Genomic DNA, 25,566 nt, shown 5'->3' with positions numbered 1-25,566 from the left:
CATTGTGTCCCTCTGTCATCATTGAGGTGGAGAGAGGACAAGTAGATCGAAGCTTAAGATGAGGTGATGTGAGATTGTGATGAAGAAAACTGTATTTATTTATTTACAAAAAGCTACATGTTTTCCACTGGTTCTGTGGATAGGGGAAACATGATTGTCTGATATAAATTTGTAATTTTGAAACTTGTGGAGAGAAGTTACACTATAGTGAGGTAGGATTTGTGTGAATGGGAATGCCTGAATAGTTTAGCATTAAGTTTGTCTTGAGGGTACTGCATGTGGATAGGAGAACAAGGAGAACCTGGGTTTGAAGTTCTCGCAATCAAGGAATCGAACAAACCTAGATTTGAACAAGCTCCATGGGCATCAAGGGATCGAACTAGTGTACTGTAGCTTTGCGACTTTTCGATGCCAGGAGTGGGGAAATGGGTAAACTCTGTTGTCAAGAGATCAACATATTTAGTTCATGGCTTTTCGACAGCATAGGGGTTCGAAGGAAGAACTGGGGCGAACAAGCCGGGTTGAATGTGGGGAGTTGAAATCAGGAGTGCTACGGGGTGCATGGTATTGCATAAAGGCTGACATTGTGAGGTGATGTATAGTCCAGGTCAGCTTACTTCATACCCTAAGGGTGAAACCTAACCATTTTTCCCCCATTACTACATATGCTAGTGGATTGTGGTGATTTTCTAGTTTGTAGGGTGAATTTTCTTTTGCCAACTTCGTTTCGAGTTTCGATACTGACAAATACTACAAATGGTAGTGATTTTGTAACTGGTATGTTGGCAGCTAAGACAAATATCGACAATATTTGTCGGTACTGGAGTTCCATGAAATTAAAATTGTACTAGATTTCTGAGCCTGTTTCTGGAAGCTAGTGAAATACTAATAATTAATTAATACCAGTATTAATATTAATAGACTACATAATATTTATTTTATGTGTTGTGTTGTGATTATAATTCAAGACTATAAGTCAGGTAACTTTTCGGAGTTAGTACTAATAATTTCATGTGGTCAAACAAAATACATTTTTAGGTTAAGTTTCGTGAGTCAATTGTTTAGTCAAACCAATGAATTTCGTAATGCCAGACAAAATACTTGAAATGTTGATCCCTTTCTCGTATAGTTTGCCTACGAAAATACGTTACAAATTATTTAATTATTTAGAATAACCTTCCAACATAAAGTACGGTAAATAAATAAGTAATTTAGTGCTAAGGATCGTGTGATATCTGGTAACAGTTGGCAACACTGACAAGACGCCAATATTTGCTGTTTGGGAACTGTTCTTATGTGACCCTCAGTATAAGTGCTTTCAGAGGGTGGACGACATTGAATTTTCGGTCTGGTGGCCAGCCTTTTATTTGCCCCAGCTGGGCTGCATCACTACGTGAGTAGTGATGTTACTCGGATGCAAAGATTGAGGGTGACGCTTCCAAGCATGAGAAAGCTGGTCGCCTTCATTGCCTTGGCCATTGAGGGAGCCAAAATGTGATCCAGATGGCAATGAAGTTAAGGTGGTAGAGGGGGAAACAGCTGACTGCTGCCATTCTTGAACCAAATGAGTTTTATAACGTGATTATTAGGGAATTCAAGGAACACAACAATATCAAATATAGAGTTGTCAGCTAATGCTTAGTAATAAAGCCATTAACTGTCTTGCTTTCCAAAATTATTTCACTGAAGATGATTCTGATCCATTTCTTCTTCAAGATGCACAATTGACAAAGTGGTGAAGAAATGATTCCAGTTTTGTTAAAGTGTTTTGACAACAGCCATGCCTTGTGAGTAATCGAAAGGATGCTACTGCAGTTTTCCATGGATACTCAGGAATTTTATTTTATTATACATTGAGACACTTCCATCTTTTATTATTTGAACTTTTGTGGAAATGGTATGATACTATATCTTCATATTTGTAGTAAAAAATATAACCATTTTAATGTAGGCACCATATTTTTATCACTTACACGCAACCCCCACACCTGCCATTGGTTAGTGTGTCAATGTATCTGACTGGGGGGATTGTCAGACAACTTCCCCTCTTTGCCACTTAGAGCATGCTTATGCATGCCATGGCAGGTCAGTTTTCTTCTATCTTTGATGGAACAGTTATACTGTACTGCTGTGAGTTGCACCATGGGAAGGAGAGAATGAGAATTGAGTAGGGGAGGTTATGGAAAGCACTTCACTACTCCTTGCACTACTTAGACTTCAACAAACAAAATTTGATAACATAATCCCAAGGAAAAAAATGGAACTCTCTGCATCAAAATCCACAGTTGATTCCTGATTTACCACGAAAATCGTCTGTAGCTGCATTTAGATTGGCAACAGGCCATGATTGTTTGGCCAAACACCTGCATAGAATTAGAATATATCAGTCCCCTAACTGCCCATTGTGCAACTCAAACCAAGAAATGGATTTGGAACATCTCAAAATCTGTGCTTCAGTGGCTAGTCATGATAATATCTTTGAAAAATATTGGAGTGCAAGAGGTCAAACGACTTTATTGTCAAATGCCTGGCATTAGAAAACAACAACAACTCCTTGCAACCCACACCGAGAGATATGAACACTACCAACTGGCATAAAAATTGACTATCACAACAGCCCGCAATATGCAACCATTTCTGAATGGAAGTTTTAAACAAAACATCTAGGGAGGGAGTAAAGTGTAATAAAAACAAGGACTGCACTGAATCACGTTTTCTTGGTGGTATAGTTTGTAATTTTCGTGATAAAGGGGTTTTATTTTGCTGCAATTGGCGTATTTTTTGCAATCCAACATATTTCGTGACTTTAGTCACCGAATTATGATAAATATAAGTGCCTAAAATGCAGAATACTGCTGAAAATGACGTTCAGAATGTTTTTGCGTTTATCATTCTTACAAAAAAATCACACCCCTAGTTATTGCCATATCTGAAAAATCAGTTACGGTGCCTATGGCATCTGAGTAACATTTAGGGAAGCTCACAAGTTTCTACTTTTAAATACCTGATAGCAGAGCCATCTGCACTCATGGAACATTGGCTGTTTCGATAATGCTGCTTGTGGTACTGTTTGGTTTAATGTTAAAGTTTTTTTATATGCTGTAAACTTAGTGTGACGTAGAACTCTATGTTGCATTTTAGAAAAGATGTACTTTTTTGTTGTTTTTCATTCAAGAAACATATCGTCCTCAGCTAGTGAGTGGCGTAGCGTCATTGTAAGCTAAAAAGCTTAGCTTCCCTAGTTAATAATAATTTCATAATAAACCTGCAGTTTATGGAGGAAATGATTTATTAATTTTAATAGAATTTATATTTACGTGTTAAATATTGTGATGCGGCAGCTCAGGATGATTTGTGATGCAGCAGTAAACAAGAAGCCTGCACACACCAGCTTCCAAGCAGTCTGGTTTCTTCTGTGTAATCCACCCCGCAGATTTTTCATCCCTTTCTAACTAAACTACCCTAGTCGCAAGGCTCGCAAGAAGCTAGCTTTAACATTTAAAATAAGTAGTTTCCGAGTTATCCCTTTTCGTCAGTTGTGTTCAGTTGAAGTGTTAGTGTGCATTGTGGCTGATATAATAAATAATGAGCGAAATAACAGTTCCTGACACTAATTTACTTGAATTTTTTAGGACAATTGTATTATCAAGACTGACTTACGAACAAAAGTGTGATCTAAAAACAAATGACCGACTCCCTTGCTGTCAATGAAGGACACAACCAAAAGACAGACGCATACTTACGTAATGATACTAATATTGTGATTTCAGGGAGTGAGCTAATGTTATATGTATACGTGTCTATTTGTTAAGAGATATGTGTAAACGGTGAAATCATTTTATTACGTATCATTTGAGTTCATGCCTTATTGGTGTTACTTACGAGGTTCCAACCAATCTTCGACTGCTGACTTGAAATTGACTACTATTTATTTTAAGACTGTATTTTTGTAATACGTTTTCTCATATTGCATGAAAGACAACTTGAGTTAGCTTCCCCTGCCTAAATTTCATGCTACGCCACTGCAGCTAGTTTTCATTCGCAATACTTGGGTTAGAGCCAAGCACAGCAACCATTAGACCACCAAATAGCGAGTTGACATTGTTAATCACACTTCTGATGATTAACATTACGAAACCTTATCTGAAATCTATTCACATGAGGCAATTGTAAAATTTGGATGTTTCAATTTTTATCAACGAACTTCAAATTATCACATACACAGTAGATAAGTAGATAACGTAGATTAATTGTAAGATTTTTTATATGGTTGTGTCTGTGATAAAATAACTAGTAATTTCTAGTGAAGCTAATCAATATTTTTACGAGAATTTCCTTTTATTGAATTATTCTTCTGCTTATGTTAAACACAAAAAATAAGCTTCTAATATGTAAGCAATAAAACGTGTAACAGGACATGTTCCCATTGTAGTGAAGTGCTGCTTTCATTATGGAGCTTGGGTGCTGGTTCGATTCCTGCTTGAGCTGATTACCTGTTTTTTTCCCGAGGTTTTCCTCAGTAAAGAAAATGTCAGGTAATCACATAGTGAATCTTCGACTTGATCTTGCCAAATACCATTTCGCTATCATCAATTCTATTGATGCTAAAAATAACCAAATAGTTGATACAGCATCATTATATAACCAACTAAAAATCAGTTTGGAATGATTTTTTAAATTTTTTCTCTGATTACAGTAAAGTGCTGTATCTTGGCTAGTGTGTAGTGTGTAACTTGGATATACATGATGTTGCTTTCTTTTTGTTTGTACTTTCTCGTGGGATTTATTCTAATCCCGTATTAGCTTTTTTTATGGCACTAGATAGGCAATGGGACAATTCATGGTTTTGAAGTCCAGTACTGTGCCATACCTCTGCCTAAGAAATTGCAAGAATATATAATAAAAATAAGTCAGAGGAACAATGCTTGATTATTTTAGTATTACACGATCATTATCAAGTCTGCAAAGTGGATTAGTGCAGCTGTAATGCAGTGGACATATGTTCCTTTTCAAAAATTAGTCTACTCATACTCTTGTGTATGTCGTCAAAAGTTTTGAATTATTCTGTATACATCCTGTAGCCAAGTAATATGTGTTATATATTCTGTTATCCATGTAGAAAGCTCAGACTTATTAATGTTATTATTTGTATATATTTTTTTAATAACACAATTATGAATGAGAAGTATTATTTGTTAGTAATTGATTAACTAGCGGATTTACTCGTGTTAATTATGTAAGTCTGTGCGGCTTACAGCTGTTTCGGTGCTTCATCACACCATCCTCAGAGCCTACTAGATCTCAGCGTCATCTCTAACTTCTGTGCCTGTTGTGTGGGTGCGTTTGGTTGTTGAAAAGTGTTGGAAAGTGGAGTCAAATAGTGTGTGTACTGAAATTGATCTGTGTGTTGAGAATTTGATCGGGGTGTGTTTTAGTGTGTTTGTATATTTCGTATTGTTCTAGTGTGTTGAGTTTTTGGTTCTTGGGTTGTATGTGTAGGATTTCCATGTCCGCATTTATGTTATTGTATGTGTGGTTAGCATTGGTTATGTGATCGGCGTATGTAGATGTATTGTGTCCTCTGGTTATTGCTTTAATGTGTTCTTTGTAGCGTGTTTGGAATGATCTGCCTGTCTGTCCAATGTAGAACTTGTCACAACTATTACATGTGAGTTTGTATACACCTGTGTGGTTGTATTTATTTGTTTGTGTTGTTTGTGTGTTGAGATGTCTTTGTAGTGTGTTTTCTGTTCTGTATGCTATGTTATATTTCTGCTTTCTGAAGGAAGATGCGATCTTATGTGTGCTTTTGTTTTCATATGTTAGTGTGATGTATTTCTTGTGTTTGTGTTTTGTTTTGCGTGTTTTTGTGTTTGTTAAGTTTCTGTTTTGTCTTCCTTATGATGTTGTCTATTATGTTTGGATTGTAACCATTTTCTTGTGCTATGTATTTGATTGTGTTCACTTCTTCATTGTAGTGTTGTTGGCTCATGGGTATGTTGAGTAATCTGTGTACCATTGTCCTGAATGCAGCATGTTTGTGTTGTGTGGGGTGATTAGATGTGTTGTGTATGTGTGTGATGGTGGTGGTTGGTATTCTGTATATTTTGAAGGTGTGTTTGTTGTCAGTTTTTGTTATGGTGATGTCTAGGAAATTTATGGAGTTGTTGTGAAGCACCGAAACAGCTGTAAGCCTCACAGACTTACAAAATTAACACGAGTAAGTCCGCTAGTTAATCAATTACTTATATTCAAGTGTTAAAAGTAGTGTACGCAAGATTCAAAATGTATTATTTGTTATTGAAAAATATTAATATGATATGACAATTAATAATTAGATTTTAAAATACTGATAATGTGGAGGCATGAAAGGAAGTTATTCTCTTTTTGTCGAGCTTATTTTTGAAAAGGAAGCAAGTCTGTTTAGACCGTCCATATGCGGAATTACTTAATGTTGTATTATTTTCAGGTGGCTATCCTGCAAGTGGTAGTGGCAGCAGTGTGACAGGAGCCGATATCTTGGATCTGAGCATGCCAGACAAGAACTCTGTGACTGAAGTGTGCTACGTATGCGGCGATGAATACAAGCGTGGCTCTCTAAGTCACATCGCAGCTAAACCCCTTCCTACCCCTCAGTCATCTACATCCCCACCCCCTTTCTTCCCTTCTCTTATGCTTCATCCACGACCTGGACGATCGCGTCCCATGGATTCAGCTGGACGGGTTAGTTAATACTTTATTTAACGAATTTGGAACTAAAACTACTTTGAGACGATCAGTCGAATGACCAATCATAAAAAAAGGTTACTAAGCACGATGATCTCTAATGATAATATATAGGTCATTCGAAAATCAGTGTAAGCTTGTAGCATGAGATGGAGTGGTGTCTGATATGTAAGTTGTTTATCTCTGTATGCAGTGATTGTAATAATAATAATATTTAACTGCAACTCCCTAAGGAAATACGACCAAAGATGCTTCATGGAAGTCAAAAGGAGGATAGCAATTCAAAGGAACCTTTTAATAGAAAAAGGAGTATCTTCCGCGACCTCTGGAAAAAGAACTAAGGAAGAGACTAGTGAAGTGCTTTGTATGGAGTGTGGGATTTTTTTTTTCTTGCTGTTATTTATACTCGCTTTAACATCGCGAGTTAATCTTTGGTTGAAATCCGAAGGCCTGTGTACTATTGTTGAGACTGGTTCTATTGTTGTGAACTAGATGGCAGCTGTATATGTATTACTGATTTGTTATGAATATTATAAATAAAATAGCATGCCAGAGCCATACTGTAAAAAGAGGTCAGTTGCCAGGGAATGTGTCTTGCTAGCTTTTGAATGTAAGCAACACATGTCCTAAATTTCTCCTCACCTTAGCTGAAGAAACTACTTCCTGAAATTTATTGGTTTAGGTTGCCATGGTAATTACTGTGGTGCCAAATTTCGACTATCTCTACATTTTGTGTTTCATAGCCCATGAGAAACCAGTAACATTGTAATTTCTGTGCAATAGAACCCCTATTTAACGTTTTTCTGGAGACAAAATAATTAACCTTAAATGTGGGCTGAAACTAAGTAGGGGTTTCCTATTTTTGTTTCAAACATTTTGAATACTTATGCAAAACTTCACTTTACTTGCAAGAAAGCTATAATTAGTAAGTTATGGATAATACAATACAAGAAATGGAAAACATTAAAGGGAAGCTGGGTGCCAATCAAGTCATCTTCTCGCCATCTTGGATGTCTTCACATTTGGATTTTTTTTTCCCGGTTGCAAATTATATTAACTTTTTTCGCGAAAGAAAGCATTTTCCTTTTCGCGATTGTTGTTTTCTACTAATATGTATTGTAATGGTGAAAATAATTCAATACTGTAGTCTACTGTTTGGGATGAATTACATGGATTTACTGTTTTCATATCGATATATGTTTTATTACAGGTCCAGGCATGCAAAGCTTGTCAGCGTCACTTGCTGCAGCAGTGGAATAACTACACAGCCCAAGGAGTACCTCACGGAGAACGTAATTATGTTCTAAGAAAGAGACCTGCTCCCGCTCTTGACACTTCGACATTCATCTGCTATACATGTGCTCTTGAATATCCTTCATCATCAATTCGACTGCTGTACTGTTGTCCAAACCCAGAGAAGGAACCGTATTTTCCTAATATTGGCACACTACAACGACCTCCAGGAGCTGCTCCTATTTCTGCACAGGGATATGTTCAGGTATGAGTTACCTTAAGTACAATGGGTATCATAAAATTGCCAGCAAATATTGATAGCCAAGTTGCAAGTATAAAATAAACTAGCAGCATTAAGAAAAATATTAATAAAATAAACTAGCAGCATTTCTCACAAAATAAATGCATAGAAACATGCAGCTACCTCATAAATACTTGCAGTAAAAATTTCATCCAGATTGATTAATATTTGGCATAAGAAAGTTGTGTTGAATCAACAAAAATGAACACAGAAAAATAGATTTGAAAATAAAATGAATATTTATGTAAATTAATATTCTCCTCCGCTACATTCATCTAGTAACTTCAGGGAGCCAACAAAAAGTTACTAGATTTGTAATCAGAAATTTTAAAAAAGAATTCTTCGATGAAAAACAATTTTGACAGCTCTTTAAATTCCACGCCTCCTTCCAGCCTTAATTTAAAAAGTGTAAACATACGAGTATTTGTAATCAGAATTGAGCTGAATCCTTTTGGGGTATGGAAATATAAATTTTGAAGTGAAATAGGTAAAAAAATTTGGAAAAATTTTCATGATTTTCAGTGGAGTCTTCCTTTAAGGGTAGCATTACAATTAACAACACATTGTTTTTTTTGAAACATAATGAAGTAATCAGCATAGAAAAGTGTTGCAGAAACTTCTATGAAATATTACCGAATTCTTCATTTAGTGACAGAATTACAATTTACGAATTAATGAAGAACTTGAGTTTAGTTAGGAAACCAAAATGACGTGACGTAACTGAGGAAAAGTTGCATGAAGTTGGTGCTCAGAGATGAGATAGGCCTGTTAAATCTTAAACTTTCACTGTTTCCTGGACAATAGGACATTGTGTCCCCAATATGGTTCGAAAGGGATGTACTGTAGTAGACAGTATTTTTAACACAAAGATTGCAAGAATGCATGGTTCGCCCACAATTTGTTTTTGTCCCTCATCTCGACGGTCTGGTAACAAAAGTGAAGAGTGGAAGGAGGAGGAGGAGGCGGAGAATGAGGGCACTGACATGGACCACCCCTGATTGAAACAGATTGTTGTTGTTGTTTTCTAATGCCAGGCATTTGACAGTGAAGTCATTTGACCTCTTGCACTCCAATATTTTTCAAAGATATTATCATGGTCAGCCACTGAAGCACAGATTTTGAGGTGTTCCGAATCCATTTCTTGGTTTGAGTTGCACAATGGGCAGTTAGGGGACATATATTCCAATTCTATGCAGGTGTTAGGCCAAACAATCATGGCCTGTTGCCAATCTAAATGCAGCTACAGACGATTTACGTGGTAAATCGGGAATCAACTGTAGATTTTTATGCAGAGAGTTCCATTTTTTCCCTTGAGATTGTGTTATCAAATTTTGTTTGTTGAAGTCTAAGTATGTAGATTTAATAAATCTCTTCACAGAGTAATACGTAGATTTAGTAACAGGTCTGTAAGTAGCAGTGCTGCCCTTCTTTGCTAAAGCATCCGCATTCTCGTTTCCCAGGATTCCACAATGGGATGGTATCCATTGGAATACAATTCTTTTATTGAGTGATATTAATTGAGAGAGCATTTTAGTTATTTCTGCTGTTTGAGATGAAGGTGTGTGTTTAGAGACTATTGATAGAATAGCTGCTTTGGAGTCTGACAATATAACTGCATTCCTAAATTTATTGATGTGGCATAGAAGATTCCTGAGACTTTCCCTTATTGCAATGATTTCTCCATGAAAACTTGTTGTTCCATACCCAAGAGATCTATAAAGTGAGAAGAGACAGCACGTAACACCTGCACCGGCACCTTGTTCTCTGGAGATCAAGGATCCGTCAGTGTATAAATGAAGCCAGTTTTGTGGAGGGTACCTAATATTAATCGTCTCTAAAGAGAATTGTTTCAGTATTTCAGTATTTACTTCTGATTTCAGTATTTCTTCTGTTAAATTTAGATTATATTCTATATTTAATAGAGTTAAAGGGTTTGGTTTAATTTGTAAGTTTTCTTTTAAATTGTAAACTCTCATTATAATCTATAGTTTTCCCTTAAAACCTTCATTTTTTATCTTAGCCAAATTCCAGGAAGTTGCCTCCTCTCTCTGAGATTTGCAGGGAGTCATTGAAACTAGGTGACAAATTTTCAAAAAGTTGTGGTGCGAGTACTATTTAAATGTCATTTTCTTTTAATTTTATGTCATTTTCCCATTATTTTAAGAGGATTTTATTGATCATCAACATCTACCCCTACTCATAATTGTATCTGTTTGTTGAAGGTTTGTTCAATCTGCTTCAAGACGATACCTCAGAAACATCAAGTATTCAGTGGAGGTGGGAGTTACAACCATCACGGAGACGACGGCGATGCAGCTCGGAGACAAGGTCTCTCCCCTCGTCCCGCTACTGTGAAGTCGCCAGCTAGTGCAAGTGGTAGTGACATACGTTTCAGGCCTTACGAATTAGGGGGCAGCAATAAAAATTCAAGTGCTGGTGGAGCTCCTCCCATAACAGCAAAGCGGAAGTTTTCCATTGGAGGTACAGGAGACGCAGGATCAGTACGTAGCAGCAGTGTGGGGAATATAACGTCTGTGTCTCCTGGACCAATTATGTTGGAGCAAAACGGTAGCGGGCAGACATCTAGCAACTCAGGTGGTGGCAGCCAGCAGAATTATCGTTGCTACATTTGTGCAGGTAAGATTTGTTGAAGGTATCTGTGTATTTTTTGAGAGACATGTTAACAGCTTAGAATTTTTGGTAAAAAAGTAGTCACATCTCTTTATAACAGTACTAGTGGTTTGTGCAGCAAATGTTGCAAACTAAGTTCATTAGACGTTCAAATAAACATTTTTCAGATTTATTTTCAATGAAGAATACCAGACATTCTGAAAGTTATTAGCTTCCATAATAATGAAAGATACTCTCTCTCGAGCCAATACTGAAGAGAATCACGCATATAAATATCTACACCACACCACCATTAAATATATGAAAAAGACCCAACCCCACTTGATTAATAACTATAAAAATATTTAATTTTTAATAATATTATTATCTTACGTAAGTTTTATAGCTTTCAGTAACATATACTATACAGTATATAGCCGCCACTCAGTAAAATATACAAATCAAAATCTAATTTAAGTTATTCTCTACGTCTACTTATATAACCCCAAAACGTTTCACTTTCATATCATCAATATAGCATTAATATGACGTATAATTAATGAAAAAAGTCACATCATGGCATTAACTACAATAATATTTCATTTCTAATGGTAATAATGTCATCAAACCATCTCAAGTTTTGTAGTTTTTAATATCCAATACACAGCTGTACCCAGAAAATGACACACCACAGAATCGAACCTGTAAATTATTTTTAGTAAGTTAATTTTTTAATAACCAATTTAATTTGAGCTCTAAATATGTCAGCATTCTTGCAGATCATGGCCTTCGTGTAATATTGTTTACTGTAGTGTGTGTTTTGTTTTATTCTGAAATGCAATTAGCTAGTTCTCAAAACTGACGACAGATGGATTTTGGAAAATAGGAAAATTATATTGAAAAATTGACATTTCACTGAAAACTACTATTTTTCTGAAAAACTTTGAGTTCCAAGCTTCAAAATGAGGGGTCATTTATTAAAATGCGGTCAGCCGTTTTCCCGTAATTTCCATTACCAATTCAAATTATTATTTATTTTTTTTTTTTTATCCAATGCCACCAGGTGGTCTTTTCGACATTTCTGGTCTTCTCTCCTGGCCGTGGCTTAATTGTAACCCACTTCTGAGGTTGGGGCGCCTGGAAGGCGGAGTTACATTATCCCGATGAAGTGATAGGATGATTATGATAATGTGGTGCCAGGAGAGGTCTTAAATCTAAACTTAACCTAAATTCCAGACCATGGACGAACACAGGAATAATCCCCTTTAAGGAAAAATTCCTGTGCTCTAACCGGGAATCGAACCCGGGACCTCATGAACTATAGCCAGAAGCTCTGACCACTAGACCATGAGGCTGGTCAGTTCAAATTATAGATTCACGAGGATACTATGCTGGAGACTTGGATTCATACAGGGTGTATCAGAAATACGGCTATGCGTTTGATTGCATTGTATGATGACAGTATTGTTGTTACAGGAAATATGACATTACTGTTGGAAAGGCAATTCTTCAAATTAAACAAGTCACTTTATTGCCTCAAGCTGTTCACCATTCACATACAAACATATTTGACAACGGTTTGAGAAGTCAGTAATTGATTTATGATACATGTCCATTAGAATAGCATGAATTTCTTCCTGAATTGCTATTTTCAGCATGTCAGCGTCTTGTGATTTCCGGACATAAACCTTCTCCTTCAAATAACCCCACAACACAACCAATAGTCGCAGGCTCTGAGATCAAGGGAACGTGGCTGGCCATTCTGTTGGTCCCCTTCTTCCCACCCGCTTTACGTCACTGGCACAGCAGTTTTATTAAGGATATCACAATACTGATCAGCATTAACAGTCTCATCCAAGATTCACATTCCTAACAATCCTTCCCATCCAATCATAGCCCAAACTGTGACTAAGTTTTTCGCATCTTAAATGTGTCTCTTCATTAATTCTGTGGCCGGGGGAAAAAGGTCTTTAGTAAAAATTTTATACTTTTCAGGAAAGCAGTAGAAAGATTGAAATTGGTGTCAATTATAGAGTTCTTTTACTTGAGAGGTTTTTCTTGGATATTATTTGTTTACATTTCTTCTAAAATAGGTAATGTTGCTCATTTAACAATTTCCTTGATTATTTCCAAAAATAGCCGCACTTAAGCCCTTTAAAGACTACAAGCCAAGCTGAGTAGAAGGGACTATTTAAACATAAGACCTTTTTCATGTCAAAATAAATGAGAAATGTAAATTATTAGGAATGCAAAATGGGTCTTAAACAATATAGGATTGTTTACCTGGTGCTTAAAGTTTTAAAAGGAAAGGGCATCAGTATGTGATAAAATGGCTAAAATACAAGTTAGACCTTTTTAATAGGGAAGCATGGAAAGTAAACATGTGATGTTTGTAAGGAATAAAGTATTAAATATTCTTAAGTCCTTTATTCTGTGTGTGCTCGATTCAAAAAGTACTTAGGACATTTGGTAACGCTCTATAAATCCAGTCAGGAGTCTTATTTGACTTTAGCCGTTTTACCAGATTGTAGAGAATTGATTCCGCTCTCAGAATGTATAAAAACCTCATTTTCACAAAAAATTGACTTAAGACCTTTTTCATCCCGGCCACAGAATTTGAGGAGTCTCTCTAGCATAATAATAACAATTGTGTCGATTAACGTGTCCATTCACAGCTTCATCAGAAAAGTGCCATTTTCTTAACCTATGTTAGTCGTTGGCACATTCCCTAACAACAAATTCACACAATTCCATCCACCTATCAGGATCCTTGTTAAGTTAATGGACACGAATTGGTTTGAAGGGAGAGCACTTCTCACGAAACACACTGGCATGTCTGATACCAGCTCACGTGCAGTTTGGCAGGTCGATTTTTGTGGGCTAGCATCGAACGCTTCCACAATCCTTCCCGTTGTTGTTGCATCCGTGCTACTGCGAGGCCTTACAGGAGTTTCTCCTTTCTGGATACTTCCCGTCTCCACTTAACCCACAGTCGACGACTGCAATGCTACGTTAAAATCACATCTCGCCAGTCTTGTGACCTCACGATCATTACTGTACGTTGTTGTCCATGCTGCAACTGTAATTTGTTGTTTAGCACTGAGCTCAGCATTGTTGTGCTGCGGTATTGTTGTTATTTGAAGAATTGCCTTTCCAACAGTAATGTCATATTTCCTGCAACGATAATACCACAGTCTAATATATACAGTCACGAAGCTTTAGTTTGTGAGGGTACTAGAAACAATAGTTCGTATAGATCAGTTTCTGTCATATGCGTTTCCAATTCACTGCGGGCTAAAGCAGGGAGATGCACTATCACCTTTACTTTTTAACTTCGCTCTAGAGTATGCCATTAGGAAAGTCCAGGATAACAGGGAGGGTTTGGAATTGAACGGGTTACATCAGCTGCTTGTCTATATGGATGACGTGAATATGTTAGGAGAAAATCCTCAAACGATTAGGGAAAACACGGGAATTTTACTGGAAGCAAGTAAAGAAATAGGTTTGGAAGTAAATCCCGAAAAGACAAAGTATATGATTATGTCTCGTGACCAGAATATTGTACTAAATGGAAATATAAAAATTGGAAATTTATCTTTTAAAGAGATGGAGAAGTTCAGATATCTTGGAGCAACAGTAACAAATATAAATGAAACAGAATAAATATGGGAAATGCGTGTTATTATTCGGTTGAGAAGTTTTTATCATCCAGTCTGCTGTCAAAAAATCTGAAAGTTAGAATTTATAAAACAGTTATATTACCGGTTGTTCTGTATGGTTGTGAAACTTGGACTCTCACTTTGAGAGAGGAACATACATTAAGGGTGTTTGAGAATAAGGTGCTTAGGAAAATATTTGGGGCTAAGAGGGATGAAGTTACAGGAGAATGGAGAAAGTTACACAACACAGAACTGCACGCATTGTATTCTTCACCTGACATAATTAGGAACATTAAATCCAGACGTTTGAGATGGGCAGGGCATGTAGCACGTATGGGCGAATCCAGAAATGTGTGTAGAGTGTTAGTTGAGAGGCCGGAGGGAAAAAGACCTTTAGGGAGGCCGAGAGGTAGATGGGAAGATAATATTAAAATGGATTTGAGGGAGGTGGGGTATGATGATAGAGACTGGATTAATCTTTGTCAGGATAGGGACCAATGGCGGGCTTATGTGAGGGCGGCAATGAACCTCCAGATTCCTTAAAAGCCAGTAAGTAAGTACTAGAAACAATAGACTGTGCAGGTACTATTTCGCATTGTCTGTAATGAGGCGATAGTAGCGATCCTAGTGGTTAGCAACTATCTATGGATGCATATTTAGTACATATTGAGCTTCGTGACTGTATATACTAGACTGTGACAGTACTGTCATCACACATGCAATCAAACATATAGCCGTATTTGTGATACACCCCATATATGCGAGTCCAAGTGAAATCTCATTGGACAAAAGGTCATGGGTACTGCTCCCTTCATGGTTCTGGTTTGATAAATGTAAACTTCGTCCATGTCAATTTTCATAGAAAACTATACAAAAATTAATGAGTCATCATTTGAAAACAAAAGCACAAAAATGGTTGTTTTACTCGAAACTAGCTCTGGTTTTGTGTATCACATTACCTTCAGTTGAAAACTTTTCAAATAAAGATATCTAAATGATTCTTTTTTAAACTTACCATAACCCTAGCTATTACAGAAATGGAGTGGGTGGGGGGAGACCTTAAATTGCACAAGTTTACACTTCGAATTCAAGAGATTGGTCAGAACTCCTTATTTTGAGAAAATATACTCTTACACACTTTCTTTTTCGTGGACATAAATACTTTAATATCTAAGTGCTTGCTTTCTATACAGAATAGTATTCATCCAAGAGGACTGTAAAATCGTCTGAAGAGGTTCCATCTACATTTACACAATAGCATTCATTAACAGTGTGTTATTTACGACATCAATTGTGAAGAGAATTATACTCTTCAGAAAAAATCATTGTAAGTGTTCCAATAGGCAATATAACATGTTCCTTGCATTAATAATTGTGTTGCACTTTGTCGCCACCGTTACGATCATGATCTTATCTTTCCTGGAGGCAACGAAAAGACATTTGAATATTTTTTGGAAGGACCAGCCTCATGGTCTAGTGGTCAGAGCTTCTGGCTATAGTTCATGAGGTCCCAGGTTCGATTCCCGGTTAGAGCACAGGAATTTTTCCTTAAAGGGGATTATTCCTGTGTTCGTCCATGGTCTGGAATTTAGGTTAAGTTTAGATTTAAGACCTCTCCTGGCACCACATTATCATAATCATCCTATCACATCATCGGGGTAATGTAACTCCGCCTTCCAGGCGCCCCAACCTCAGAAGTGGGTTACAACTAAGCCACAGCCAGGAGAGAAGACCAGAAATGTCGAAAGACAACCTGGTGGCATTGGATTAAAAAAAAAAATATTTTTTGGAAGTAAACCAACAATAATTGTTCGCTGTTTTACTTTCACTAACTGATAAAAGACACATTTACTATTTGTTGAAGTGGGGGATCATATGTTTGTATTTGTTTTAGTGTGCATGCAGATATGAGAACAATGATGTAAATTTTCTATGCAGGAAGATTTTCCTCATACGCTTTATATGAATAATTTTAGAGAATAAGAAGATCGTTGTTTACAGTATTTGTGTAAATATTGAATGATAAAACACACATGTTAGGTCAATATTAATGTATTTGTGTAAACATTGAATTATACATTTTTTCACATAATTAAGTAGAAGTGAAGAATAATTTGATGAATCATCAATTGAGGGGTTTGCCGGAAAAAGGGCGTATACGTCAATATGGTGAATTGAGATACAGGCAATCTAAGATTTTAAAACGCACTTGAATAAAATGTTGTACAGATAGTGAACAAAATTATACGTTAAATTAAAAATCTTAGCATGTATAAATGTTTTGTAGCATTTAGGCAATTTATATTATTAAATTTCCTTATATTTGTACCATATAAAACTTCGGTCTACACGCCCTTTATCCATATAATGATTTGCTTAGGGGATTTAATGTAGATTTCAGATTTAAATTTCACACGGAATTGAAACAAAGATACATTTTATGACATTTATTATCTACTTCTAAAGTAATTTACATTATTTCAGATATACTGAGTAGACATTAAGTACGCAAAGCAAAATCTCTGAATATAACAGAAAAAGAAAATCTCCATTTTGTGTGAACATAAATAAATAAAATGTATTCTTTGTATAATCCTGATAACAATAAGCCCAAAAATCTGAATATTGTAACAAATCTCTTCATAGAACATAAAATATTTCCGTCTGAATCTACGAGTTTCATAAGTTTGTTTACTCTTAAAGTAAGGACAGTAATGATCATAAAAAGCAGTCAAAGGAAACAACTGGACTCACTAAATTGAACTATATATTTGCTTAATCTCTACCGAGAGAAAACTCACACAGTACAGTATGCGGTAACGCGCAACTCTAGCTCTACTTGTAGACTGGCTGACTAAATCGCGCACGCACACAGCCCTGTCCTGCAGGTATGTACAGTACAATCAAAACTAAATTTCGCTACTATAATTATTCACTACATTTTAAACTGTTTTCCCGAAGAAAGGCGTAGAGGTCTATCCGCCTTTCTTCCGGCAAACCCCTCAATTATTGTTTAGTGATCATTCAGAATACAGCAGACTTCCGTTTAGAAGTCATCTGTCATATTCATCACTATTTCTCATTCCAACAGGAAATCATTATACGAGTAGAGGATTTGCAATTTTTTTTTATTTACTTAACTGAAATGATCATTTCTGTAACTGTGTTGAAGTTATTAAACACTTGTGAATTTGCAAAGGGAAGGACATCTGTTAGATCAGTGGTCTTCACCTGTGGGTTGCAACTCAGTAGTACAGCAGGTCAGCAAAGGTTTTTTTAATCGGATCATGGCATCTTTATCTATAAAAAATAAAGTGTTGTACAATAGACGTATACAAGGATGATGACTAACATATAATTCACTACTCAAAAAAAGTTATACTGAGGAGAGATATAACAGACTATTGTATTAATAAATTTGTTACTTCAGCAGTAGTCAGAAAAATAGTTCCATGATAGGCCTATTGCTTTGCTGTGATAGCAAATATCTCTTGATTTAAAGAAAAGTAAATCTTGACATCGTGGATGTCACTGTAACCTCTTTGCTTACCAAGACCTCTTCAAGTGCTTTTGCTTCAGTGAAGTCTCATTTTACAAACCTATGGATCAACAATTGGCTCTCTTCTGACAAAGGAAAAATTTTACAGTCTGTACAAAAGAAACCAAAATGACCTGGAAATGTACAAAAACTTGCCCAGACATGTTCAAACATTTTTAACAAGAACCAGAACAGGTCACATTGTCACTCAATTGTACCTACACCGATTTCACATTTCTGATAATCCTACTTGTCTGTGGTGTAATAATCATGATGAAGATCTGGAACACATTCTTCTACACTGTCCATCCATAACCACAAAAGAAGTAAATTAAAATCATCAGTACCAGTTGCAGAAGACACAGCCCTGCAGTATATATTGACTACACCCCAACTCTGGCTACTAGCAACAGGCATCTATAATGAACACCGATCAAAATACCCCTCATTTCTCGTGAAAAACAACAACTGAATAGACTACAGTGGACTTTATGTTGTCAGCAAACAGCTGGATACATTAAGAAGATTGATTGTAACCTCTTTGCTTGTTGCATCAGAACATCAGTTGGCTTGTAGAAAAGGGACGATGGTATGTTTTCACTTTAATTGGAAATTCAGTTAGAAACCTGGTTCTAGTGACACTAGTCGTAAATTTAATGTGATCTCGTGTTTTCATCCTGTGTACTTATTATTTCTTACAAATTATAAATCTATGTAATTTTAATGACATGAAATAACATAGCAAACAACATAAAACTTCAGTTGTGAGAAAATGTGATGAAATAATTTCTCAAGACCTAAAACCCAGAAAGGAAGCCATAGCTATTTTCAGGTTGAACACAGGATGTGATTGCCTTGCATCACATACTTGCAAGATTGAAATTTACAACACAGAAGAATGTCCACTGTGCAAGATAGCAGGATCGTCAATGACAAAGAACATTGCTTCAGTGCACTAAACTTAAGAAAGAAGCGCAGGAGTGCAGAAATCTGAGTCTCTTTGACTTCCAGTGTTGAATATGCCGATACGTCACATGTTTTCTGGGAATGAGATGTCTCCATTATCATGCTTGTAGACTGTTCTGTAGCATAAAAATGGCACTGTAAAATGATTGGTCTATGTTTATTCGAACTAAATTAATATTTTAACATAGTAACTCGTGAATTTATGTCAATTTATATCTTGCTTTGCAGTAAACTTGGTTTTAATTTTGTTGTTTTGCAGGTCTTTTCTCAAGAGCACACATGAAATGGCTATCAACAAGTCCAGAAGGAATGAATTCCCATGCAATGCACTTTCCCTGCTTACGCAACATTGCCTGTACATCAGAAAATGCGTGTATGGATTCCCATGGACGTGTCTTAGCATGTTCGCGGTGTGTTAGTCACCTTGCCCAGCAATGGGATAGCCTTGAAGCTGAACGAGTTCCTCTAGAGCGCAGAAGGTAATAAATAGACATCAGAGTAACTGTTCATAATGTGATATTCTCTATTAACCCCGTACCGCATGGGACACCCCGGTTTAATATTCAAATAACTTAAGTAGTTCTTTCTTTCTCAACTGATGTCACATATGGTTAAATCCAATTCTTGACCGTGTGCCATATCTGTCCCAGTATGCAATTTGAAATTTTTTTTTTTTATTCAATGCAGTGGCACTTGACTAGAGTCATTGGCTGAATTTGAAATATTATATGCTTATATTTATAAACTAGCCATACCCGTGCGCTCCGCTGCACCCATTAGTAATTACATAATTGATCCAGGGAACATTCGTGCTTGATAGAAGGATAAATCGTTTAATATGTTACTTAATTTAAATTGTATTTAAATAATTAAAATGCGATCATTTTGGTCCAGATACCACTCGTTTGGTGCAGTGACAATTCCTTTAACATGTTTCTTAATTGTTATTACATGCAACCATAGTTTAATGAAGATTGACATCATTTAGATTTAATGTGTACATAAACATTATTTTAAGAAATACAGGAAACGAATATTCAGAATAGCCTATCAAGTTTTCTGTGCATAAGAAGCTATTTTAATCGTACCTGTTCTCGATTCACTCAGAAGTTACTGTAATAACATTATAGCATTATGTCCATTTAGAGAAACTACACTTTCCAATGGTGAAATAATAATTAATTATATAAATCGGTTAATTTAGCTTTTGATATTCATACAAACACAGAAACATTCTCGGTAGGCTATATTTCATAGCTTTCGATTGTTGTTGTCCAAGGCCCCTTATAGACGAAGTCATTTGTGTTTTATTTCATTACACGGCCTTAGATGGCAGTTAAATTATAAATATCAGCCCTATCAAAATTATTCAAAGAATAAAACTTATTGGAAATCATTTTTAAAGAAACTTTTGTTATGTAACATTTTTGACAAAAGTCAATAATAAGCGAGATATTTCGATTTATTTAATTCAGGCCCCCTTATAACCCCCCTTTTAAATAACGTATTTTGAATGTCATATAGCCTAAAATCTAAGTTACAACGAACTTAATTTATATTCCAATTTTCATCGAAATCAGTTCACCCATTATCATGTGAAAAGGTAACAAACTTACAGACAGACAGACAGACAGACAGACATACAAACAAAAATTTCAAAACAGCGATTTTCGGTTTCAGGATGGTTAATTATACATGTTAACACCAGTTATTTTTGGAAAATCGAAAATTACCAGAAAAATTTTGGCTACAGATTTATTATTAGTATAGATTATATGAATATAAAACTGGTATGTGCCATATCTGTCCCAGAATGCGGTAAGGGGTTAAGTATGTTGTTGTTTTCTAATGCCAGGCATTTGACGAAGTAATTTGACCTCTTGCACTCCAGTATTTTTCAAAGATATTATTATGGTCAGCCACTGAAGCACAGATTTTGAGGTGTTCCCTTCCGTGAAACATTTTAGAAATCCACCAAAATGAACTAATAAGCAACGGATACTACATTTTATTACACAAATGTAGGTGATTGAGTAGTTCTAAATTTGCCACTTACACCTAGATTTCTAAGGGGAAAATAAGTCTTAACGTGGTTTTCTCAAAAAGGAAGTAAATCTGGAAGTATGCAACTTGTAAATGAACTGTTACTGAGAATTTATGGATAATCATTTCTATTCCGTCACAGAATTCAATTCAGCTCTGCTAGTTATTGTTCTCACTTATCGGCTGATGATGGGTGAAGAATTCTATCCTATATGTGGCCCTTTCAGAAATGAAATTTCAACTCTGTCAGACTAGTAGAATTTCAGGAAGTTCTTCCTTGACCTGTCTGGAGGCCTTGAAAACCAACTATAGTGAGGGTCACATAAGAACAGTTCCTAAACAGCAAATATTGCTGTCTTGTCAGTGTTGCCAACTGTTACCAGATATCACACGATCCTACATACTAAATGACGTATTTACTTACCGTACTTTATGTTGGAACGTTATTCTAAATAATTCAATAATTTGTAACATATTTTCATAGGCAAACTATATGGAAAAGGGATCAACATGTCAAGTATTTTGTCTGACAATATGAAATTCATTGGTTTGACTAAACAATTGATTCACGAGACCTAACCTAAAAATGTATTTTGTTTGACCACGTGAAATCATTAGTACCAACTCCGAAAACTTACCTGACCTATAGTCTTGAATTATAACCACAACGCAACACATAAAATAACTATTATGTATTAATATTAATACTGATATTAATTATTATTAGTATGTTCAAATTTCACTAGCTTCCAGTAACAGGCTCAGAAATCTAGTACAGTTTTAATTTCATGGAACTCCATTACCGACAAATATTGTCGATAATTGCCTCAGCTGCCAACATACCAATTACAAAATCACTACCATTTGTAGTATTTGTTAGTATCGCAATTCAAAACGAAGTTGGCAAAAGAAAATTCAACCTGCAAACTAGAAAATCACCACAATCCACTAGCAATATGTAGTAGTGGGGGAAAAATGGTTAGGTTTCACCCTTGTGGTATGAAGTAAGCTGACCCGGACTATACATTTCAGTTCGTTCTTTTATTCACCCCTCTTTCTCCTTCCCAAAAGCCAAAAACACAAGAATGAACAGTTACGTTTGATATTCAGGCTATGTGTGGCTACATTATTAGCTAAATGACTCCAGTTACGATCTTAGCAAATTCATGTTGAATTTATGCTGGGTGAAAATAATGATGATGATGGGAAAAAACATTTCCCTATGGTACATTTACTTTCTCATCATTGTATTAATTATAATTATATAATGAATAATTGCTCATTGTTAGCTCATTGCTAAACTATGAACTAGTAAATCTTGTTTCCCCAGCACCTAGTGATTGCAAGATTTCTAAGAGGTTTGTGTTGTTATTAGGTATGATGTTCCGAGTCCGAGTGTTGGTGGTTCTTCTGTAGCAATATCCTGTTGGAATGGAGATGCAGCACAGCCAGGAATAGCGAGATCGATAACTCCACCAAATGTGGGACTTGCTGCAGTACCTGAACGCTCTGCAACAGGCAGTTCTATCTACTGTTTCCTTTGTGGACTTCATTCTGACTTGACGTTAGCTCGCGTTCTCTATGGGAGGCCACAGGTAAGATATATGTATACAGTGCATAAGAATGTCTGAAAAATGCTACACGAACTATACATGTTCATCAGAAAAAGAATTCAATTGAAAAGGGGTGTTTCACTATGTACTGTATTGCTTCTAATCCTATACCTTACGATTTTGGATATGTATTTATATTAACTTTTTTCATTATGTTTATATGAAGAACCTCTGCCATATTTTTGGAGCAGTTTGTGGACACTCATATATGATTGAAAACGAGGGATTTGGTTGTCCCTCCACTCCCAATGCTGATGAGTTTTGATTCATTTGCGCCATTTTTTCGAATAGAGACCTAGTATGTCTTACTGATTAAATTTCCAACTTCTTTACCGTGTTAATATTTAAGATTTACCTTACTTGGCTAGTTTCGAAGTGAACACACCCCACACAACAATAAACCAGAAGATAGGGCGGGATCTCACACTAGGTTTCGGACAAGGAAGCACAAGGCTTCGAAACTAGTCAAGCAAGGTAAATACTAAATATTAGCATGTAAAGAAGTTGGAAATTTAATCAGTGATATATAAGTGTCAACAATGTATATAGTATATCTTAGCTTTAATCCGAATCACGCAAGTGAAGTGGGTGGGCATTGGATACACATATCTTAGCTTTGCTGCTTTTTTCTGTCTAGTTTTTGAAACTGTAGGAGATGGTCTTTGTTTTTAACTTTTGGTGTATCTAGCTGTTGATTTCTGTGGGGTTTGCTTAGTATTTGGCAAGTCTATATACCATTGGACAGGAATCCAGTGTAGCAGTGTTGTAGTGTTGTAAGGAGCTTGATGATTGATTGTCATGTATTTATGATGTTTAGGCCTACTTAGAATGGCTTCGATTGAGGCTACGGAATCTGTTAATAAGACAAGTTGTTTTTTAATATTTGGCTTGCAGAAAATATTTTGCTGTAATTTCTCCGTCAAAAATATTTGCGTATGTTCGTAAGGCTATGTATTGGAGGACAGTTGTTGGTATACTCCTGCATCTGCTTTTTGTTTGGTACTTAATAGCGAGCCATTCATTGTGTGGGTAACATTAAGATTTGCTGATTGGTTCCAGTAAAAGTATGTGGTTCTCAATTGATTGGAATTGTAAGGACTTCGTTAATTAACACGCAAATTGTGCTCTTTCTCTTGTGTTGTACGAAGTTTTTTCTGCCGATTGCTTGAATCCAATATGGGTTTTCAGGGAGTTTTCACGTGTTGTTGTATAAAACCGTTTTAAGTTAAACTAGTTACAAATAACTAAACTAAATCAGTTCTGATATATCTGAGGTCCCAGAGGGAGAAAGGAAGATGGAGCTTAGTGAAGGTTTTATGAGTAGTGTGGATAACCTGTATTTAATTATTAAAAAAAAAATAATTGCGAAATGTATGAATTCCTGTTGTACGTAAAAGCAGATATGTTATTAGTCTCTTATGAATGTCCACAACTGTTATGTTCTGTTTTACACTTTCATTTCATTGTATAGATTGATTTAATTTGATAGCACATAAATAATATTTTTATTTATTTGTTTATTCTGGTAAGGCGATGAGGCCTTCTCTTCCACACTACCAGAAGTGAAATACAAAATTTTTACTCACATGTATGAAATATTGTATTGTGGTATTACAGCTTACACATTTAGGAAACCAAAATCCTTGAATCATGTCATGGACTGTGTTGAAATTGTGATATAAATTTTTGTTTTATTAAATGTTGTGCAATGCTTATAAGGTTTGTTTCTATTTTATTTTCTCCAGGGCCGGAATGCACCTTTTTTCCCCGCATTGTTGCGACATGTGTCACCCCCCAATGCAGAGCAGCTACGCGAAGATGGCTCGGCCTTGGTCTGCACGTTCTGCTACCATTCTTTGCTCGCTCAGTGGCGTCATTACGAGCAGCTGCAAGGCAGTGGAGCTGGGACGCCAGCAGATAAACGGAAATATAACACACACGACTACTGTTGCTATGTGTGTGGTATTACAACTTACCGGATACGTGTTCGTGCACTTCCTGTCAAGGTAACAACTTTGTTTTTGTATGTAATTCCATACCATAGTTGAGTTTGATTATTGCTTATAAATAGGTATGTAGGAAAGAAGGATTTAAGGGGAATTATTTTAAATACATTTTACTTGGCCGACAAAGTAGTTGTTGTTGTTGTTTTCTAATCCCAGGCGTTTGACAATAAAGTCATTTGACCTCTTGCACTCCAATATTTTTCAAAGATATTATCATGGCCAGCCACTGAAGCACAGATTTTGAGGTGTTCCGAATCCATTTCTTGGTTTGAGCTGCACAATGGGCAGTTAGGGGACAAAATGGCAAGTTGTAGCCGATTTAAGTGAACACCATATTTTAAAGTTTTGGTGGCTACTTCATTCACACACAACTCCCAGAATGTCTGGAGGACCACACCTGCTGTTGGTCGACGGGTCCATTGGACCTAGCTGGGAGATCTTGTTGATCACCAGCTTTCCCTCCTTAAGCCACTGGAGGACGATTTTAGTGCCATAGCAGGTCAGCACTAGGAACAGAAAAGTAGAAAGAGGAGGAAGGAAAGGGAAATGAACCCCTAGGCCTCGAATGCTCTAATGCCGTCGGGGTCGAAGAAAGTAAGAGTTCAGTCAGAGGAATGGATAGGAAAGGGTAAAGAGTGAATTAGGTATTGGATAGAGGAAAATTATACCAAATTCAGTTGATAACTCATCAAGCTGACCAGTGCTAATTGATGAGTAGCCCCTCCCTTTAGTTCAGCTTGTAAAATTATGCTTACTAACAGCTGCACCACGGGAAGGTAGGGATGGGACATTGGGTATTTGTCCAGGTTGGTTCCTTAAAGCCTTCAATGGGAAGGATTAATGTCTCTCCCCCCTGTATCCGACAGATACT

The 25,566-nt window shown here is 36.3% G+C and overlaps 1 protein-coding gene across 1 annotated transcript in view; it reads left to right on the top strand.

The window, feature by feature from the left end:
* Positions 1 to 25,566, top strand: part of LOC138695761 (uncharacterized) — a 223,861-nt gene that overhangs the window by 22,064 nt on the left and 176,231 nt on the right. Inside the window, exons 4-9 of the mRNA XM_069819941.1 lie at positions 6,470 to 6,723; positions 7,937 to 8,224; positions 10,483 to 10,897; positions 19,293 to 19,512; positions 22,452 to 22,671; positions 24,435 to 24,695. Of these exons, the coding sequence (XP_069676042.1) occupies positions 6,470 to 6,723; positions 7,937 to 8,224; positions 10,483 to 10,897; positions 19,293 to 19,512; positions 22,452 to 22,671; positions 24,435 to 24,695 (1,658 nt within the window). The remainder of the gene's footprint in view (positions 1 to 6,469; positions 6,724 to 7,936; positions 8,225 to 10,482; positions 10,898 to 19,292; positions 19,513 to 22,451; positions 22,672 to 24,434; positions 24,696 to 25,566) is intronic.

Source organism: Periplaneta americana, chromosome 3, assembly GCF_040183065.1.
Source record: "Periplaneta americana isolate PAMFEO1 chromosome 3, P.americana_PAMFEO1_priV1, whole genome shotgun sequence".
NCBI lineage: Eukaryota > Metazoa > Arthropoda > Insecta > Blattodea > Blattidae > Periplaneta > Periplaneta americana.
The sequence above is the reverse complement of the archived record's forward strand: the minus strand, read 5'-3'. Positions and strand labels throughout refer to the sequence as shown.